General features: G+C 37.3%; 1 protein-coding gene across 1 annotated transcript; it reads left to right on the plus strand.

Moving 5' to 3' along the window:
- Positions 1-201: 201 nt before the first annotated feature.
- Positions 202-5,969, plus strand: LOC113734645 (probable aldo-keto reductase 2). The gene is made up of 5 exons (XM_027261262.2): positions 202-555; positions 1,139-1,339; positions 3,277-3,449; positions 3,530-3,632; positions 5,397-5,969. Exons 1-5 carry the CDS (start codon positions 322-324, stop codon positions 5,730-5,732), a joined length of 1,047 nt encoding a protein of 348 aa, XP_027117063.1. The 5' UTR covers positions 202-321; the 3' UTR covers positions 5,733-5,969.
- The last annotated feature ends 249 nt before the right edge of the window (positions 5,970-6,218 follow it).

Here is a 6,218-nt window from a genome sequence, read left to right on the forward strand (position 1 = left end):
TTATATTCATATGCAAAAATTTAAGATACCCATATCCATCTATTTATGAGCGGATATGGGTAAATTTAATTAAATGGGTTTGTTTGCCACCTATAAATATTAGGGACTAATTTGACACATTGGCCAAACATTGAGGATAAAAACTGCAATTTTCCAATAAATAAGCACCAACCTGCTTACAAAATGCGTAGTTAACGAATTGGTTCCTCAGCTGTCACCTACTACGTCAGAGGCTCAACCACCATACTTTCTTCCACCAACTCTTTCCTCTCTTTCCTCTCTGTACTGGAGTTGACTCTTTCCTCTCTGTCGTGTGTGAAAATGGCGGCAGCAGCAGGAGAAGAAGTGAAAGTGCCCAGAATCAAGCTCGGTTCGCAGGGGCTTGAAGTTTCAGCTCAGGGGCTGGGCTGTATGGGCATGTCAGCCTTCTATGGCCCGCCCAAGCCCGAGCCCGACATGATCAAGCTCATCCACTATGCTATTGACCGAGGCATCACCCATTTCGACACCGCCGAGATGTACGGGCCGTACACCAACGAAATACTCGTCGGCAAGGTACTGTAGCTTGAACTGTATGATTCTTGATTGTTGTACATCATGCTTTAGTACTTGTACCTTAGTCCAGTTTCTCAGCTCCCCAGTTACAAATGTGCAAGTGCAGTGGTTAGATAGCTCCTTTCCTTGGTTAACTTTTTGGAATTGATATTGCGTTGGGACTCAGTATTTTTTTTAAAAAAATATTTTTAAAGACTCAACAGTATCTTCTGTGTCTCTGCTTCGCATGGTTTATACAAAATCCAAGGTGAAATTTGGATTAGAGGAAACTGTAAATGAACTAGAGGAATGAATCGGCTATAGCTCCTATATGAACTACTGGGAAGATCATAGCGAAGAAGTAGTCGAGACCTAACAAAAGGAGTAAACCTGAAGTGTTGTGAAAGACTATGAGTTAGAAATAGTTTGGCCTCTTTAGACAGGATCATCATATAAAGGAAACAAATAGCATAATATTAGTTTGTAGAAGTAGGCAAGATTGAGATATATTCTGTCCTGAGAACTGATCAGGTAAAACTGTTTGTATTGATATGTATTAATCTGTGTACCCTGGATGATTAATGTTTTGAAAGAATGAATGTAGGCTTTGAAGGGAGGGATACAAGAGAAAGTGGAGATAGCAACAAAATTTGGGGTCAGATTTGTGGATGGAAAGCGGGAGGTTTGTGGTGATCCAGCTTATGTAAGGGCTGCATGTGAGGGAAGCTTGAAACGACTTGGTGTTGACTGCATTGATCTCTACTATCAACATCGGATTGATACACGTCTTCCCATTGAAATCACGGTTTGCTCCAGTTTTCTTTTGTGTTTTAAATGTTCATTCTTATGCTTGATGAATTGAAACTTTGCATGTAAGTCAGATTAACTGTTATAATGGTTTGTATGATTGAGACCTTTTTTAGGCCCAAGAAGCAGATTAAGAGGTCTGACAATACATAGGAATATGGAACTTTGGCAAGCAAATATCAGTCACTTTTCCAATTTTAAGTCAGAAATTTATACTAGATGTCACTTATGTGAAAAATGAAGAAAAGGAAATTTTTTCTTTGTACAGCTTTGCGGACATTTTTATTTGTCAAGCATGGCAATTTTCAGATTTATGTTTTGTAGCCAAGTGTAAATTTATAAACATGGTAACTAAGCTGAAAGCCACATCTGCAGCTAAACAGAGTCAATCTTATGCTTTTATCCCTGTGGAAGTGCTTATTTTTTTATATTTGTCAAGATTTTAAAATGCTATATTCACTTAGTCAATTGCTGTTCAAGAACCACTTTCAATTTGTGTCTGTGAATATGCTTTTGTTGATGTTCTGCCAGAGAGAAGCCAATTGACTTTTGTTTAACATGCTTTGCATCCCCAAAGTATGCTGGAAGACACCAATTACTCCACTATCCTGTTTCACCTTCTGCTTTGCAGTTGAGATCCACAATATTGTTCATTTACCAAGAAAGGAAGCTTTTAAATCGTCTCTGAAAAAATATCCTCCAAGTCCCAGAAAATCGTGCAATATTCGATTGCAAATATATTGATGGTGCAACTGTCTTTGGCTCACTATAGATGGAGATACTGTCATGATATATCACTTTATACAAACACTCTATTTCTGTGTAACAGATATTTATGCCCTAAATACAGTAGAAAGGCCATTTGTTAGAGCATTAATTAACTGTATCTAATCTACTAGTAGTTGTGGTACTAGATGTAGGAGAAATGGAATAGATGAAATTTGGTCTCATTCAACTTTAGGACGAGATTGAGTTTCATATGCTGTGCAATTGGTTCAGAAGTTGCATGGTCTAGGAGTTTGACATAGTAATTTAGATGACGATAATACTGGTTGTGATACTAGATGCAGGAGAAATGGAATAGATGAAATTTGGTTGCATTCAACTTTGGAGGAGATTGAGCTTCATATGCTGTGCAATTGGTCCAGAAGTTGCATGTTCCATGAGTTTGACATAGTGTTTTAGATAATGATAATACTTGTGTTGAAATATATGTACCAGCAACTGATCCCAAAAAGGAAAAAGGGAAAAAGAATTGTTTATATGTGCACAAATATTGTTGCCTGATTAGCATATTACTATACGTTGTATGACCTTCTTTAAGATATGATGACCTGTGCTTTGTCTTTAATTTGAGATGTCCTATCTTGTTGAAATTCGATATGCCATTTCTGTCCCCCCTTGTGGCTTCTCTTCTTGTAGTGCATTAAGCAATGTGGGCAGTCATTAGTTGACATGCATGGTTCAAGTTGTCCTTTTTATAAACATTTGTGGAACTTTTTCTATGCTGTTTTAGTGTTTAGCCCAGAAACAGTATTGCTTGATTTCTTTAGGATTAGAAAGAAATTTTCTCAAAATACATTGACTCAGTCCATCACAGAGTTGAACAAAATCAAACAAGATTGGTCAGATACAAGTTTTGCTTTGTTTATGAAAAACCAAGAATGCCAAATGAATCATATTGTTGTTGCAAGAAGAGCTATTTCAACTATTTGGGTTAAAACAATTTCCTTTCGAGCACTAACCTTTAGTGGCAGCTAATTACCACTACATCTTTGATGTTATTGGCTTGATGTGTATTTGATCGAAATTGCACCACTGCAATGAACTATGTACTTCGGCCACGTACATTTAGATTTCACTTGTCTTGGGACAATTAATACTGAACGAGCTTTTTATAATAGCATCTGTTCCTTCAAATTCTCTTTTTCCTAGATAGGAGAGCTTAAAAAACTGGTTGAAGAGGGTAAGATAAAGTACATAGGTCTGTCTGAGGCCTCAGCTTCAACAATTAGAAGAGCACATGCTGTTCATCCTATAACAGCTGTACAGCTCGAGTGGTCATTGTGGACCAGAGATGTGGAGGAAGAGATTATTCCTACTTGCAGGTATGGGAGTTTTCTGCTTTACTATCTTTAGGGTGTGCAAAGAATATGCTACTCTAACTCATTTTTCTACAATCTTTTAGAGAACTTGGCATAGGAATTGTGGCTTACAGTCCACTTGGACGAGGATTTTTCTCATCAGGTGCAAAGTTGATGGAGAATTTGGCTGATGGTGACTTCCGAAAGGTTTGTGCACATTCATTATGATCAAGTGCATTTTACTATAGAATGTCTATGGTTAGTACGAGTCTGTCATTTATCTACTTATATCACATTCACTAACTGTCTTGCTTGATGTTCCTACCCTTTGTCTATTTGCTGTACTTTCTGAACTTTTCAAAATACAATAGTTTGGTTAAACCTCCCTTATGCAATCAAAGTTATTGAAATTTCAACGGAAGAGAAGGACAAAGCATGTCTTTTGACATTGTTGTGCGTATTCTACATGCTAGCCTAATTCAAAGGCACATTACAATTTTGTCAGCTTATGATAATAGCTTAAGAGTACTCTTTGTTAACCAAAGGAACTTCCCTTGGTGAGGCTCATTCAAATCAAGAGTGATTTTTTAAGGCAAAGGAGTTAGGCAACGAGCTGTATCTTGTGGGCCAAGGTGAAGCCTCAAGGCATAGGCATAAGGACTTGCATTTATTAAATTACTATTAAAACTGGAGATATAACCTTTAAAATACCTACCAAGTTATAGTTGGAGGGTCTAAACAGGTTTTAGCACCATTTCCCTTTCCTTATTAGATAAGCATTTCAAAAGGATCCACCATCTCTCTGGGTGAAGGTGTAGTTCCTATCAATGTATATCCTTCAACCTTGTAAAGGCTTTAGGTCTAGTTCTGTAAGTGATAGTACTGATTGAAGTGCTAATCTTCCAGATGATACATTGGGAGCTAAAAAGCACAACAGTTAGCTCACTAACTTATAATCAGATGACTGCAACTAATGTCCAGGGATCATAGTTTGAGCCATTTTCGCATGTTGTAACTCTCACAAATTTTCTAGCAAGAGCTTTGAATTACGCAGCCAGCCTAAATGCTTATGGCATGCATAATAGATGACATCCACACCCCCAAATTGACTCCCAAAACATATTTATGTCTTAAGGTAACAAGTCCGACTTTGGGTTAAATGTATGCCTGACATATAGTTGGCCTCACTGTCCCTAACTAGGAAAAAAGAAGATACTTTGTTAACAGGTCTCCTTGCCAACATTTGCCAAAGCTAAAATCTTGATTTGATTTGCATACTATAAAACTGTGCTTCAACTTGTTTAACATGTTTCTTTTCCAGTCCTCTTGTCCTGTGCAATGCTAGAGTAATCAGTGCTTATATAACACTTCTTAACTTGCTAACTTTTGACTTTTTCATCAATTCATACTCGATTAATACAGACAGCTTGTTTCCTTTATGGTAAGGTGCTTGACTTTCTTAATAAGTAGCTTGAAGAAAGTTAAAGTCACTTTTAAGTAAATGCTTGTTAAACTTACTAGGGCCTATTCGCTCTGGCAATACGTTCCAGAGTTGTGCCTCCTATAGGTTCTGCAATTAGAAATATACTAGATGAAGTGTAGGAAAATCTTAGAAGAGTGAGTCATCTTTTTTATGTTAAGCTGTAACTCAGTTATGATGATTAACCTACATGACTGGATTAATATATTTCTCAAGTAATATTGGTTTCTATGTCTTGGTATCTTTTCTACATTCTGCAGTAGATATTGCTGACTTTGGAATAATGAGAGAACCTAGCCGAATTCATTTTTGTCTTAACTTGCACAGTCCCATCATTCCCCTGAAGCTATGTAAGTTGAGTTTACCAAGCTGCAAATTTGTCTGCTTTATTCCCATCTGAAAATACTTGCATAACTGTTTATTGGTTTTTTTCCTTCTGAAAATGCTTGCATAACTGTTTATTGAGAAATTTTAAATTTTATGTGATGCAGTTTTTGCCAAGATTACAACCAGAAAATGTTGAGCATAACAAGAGCTTGTTTGAGCGCGTTAATGACATCGCTTCAAGGAAGGGTTGTACCCCATCACAGCTAGCATTGGCATGGGTCCATCACCAGGGAAGTGATGTTTGCCCCATACCTGGCACTACCAAGATTGAGAACCTGAAAGAGAATATTGGAGCTTTATCTGTAAAACTGTTAGCAGAGGATCTTGCTGAGCTTGAATGCCTTGCTTCATCTGGAGTCAAGGGTGATAGATATGGGTCCGGCACTGCCACTTGGCAAAATTCTGATACTCCACCTTTGTCAACATGGAAGAGTGCATGAAAACGACCTTTGTTGTGGTGATAATTCTTATAACCATCTGCCTGATGGTCCATTTTCATTGCTTTGAGGGTTTAATAGCTTTGTTCCAATAAAAAGTTAATCCTTGTGGTGACCACAGATTCTGTATTTGATTAAAGATTGGGTCGTGTGAAAAAACTGGTTGTTCTTGTACCAGGACATGCTGAGTATATCTTTTGCAGCTCTTGAATGAATGGATATGATGTTTTATCCTTTGTATTCTATGTGTGTATATCTGTATGGACCCCTTATGTCGACCATATAGCTGCAAAAATGATGCCTGTGCTACCTGTATGAAACCTGTGAAGGGCTCTATGTTTAATGAGTAAGAAGTCCATTTACTAGACAAAAACAATGACACAAAATGTGACCAATAAAATTGGAATAAAATAGTGCATAGAGAACTCGAAATGTAAATGCCATAGATGACATCTGTAGACTTTAAACAAATTGGAAAACATCTGAATC

Source organism: Coffea arabica, chromosome 3c (genome assembly GCF_036785885.1).
Source record: "Coffea arabica cultivar ET-39 chromosome 3c, Coffea Arabica ET-39 HiFi, whole genome shotgun sequence".
Lineage (NCBI taxonomy): Eukaryota > Viridiplantae > Streptophyta > Magnoliopsida > Gentianales > Rubiaceae > Coffea > Coffea arabica.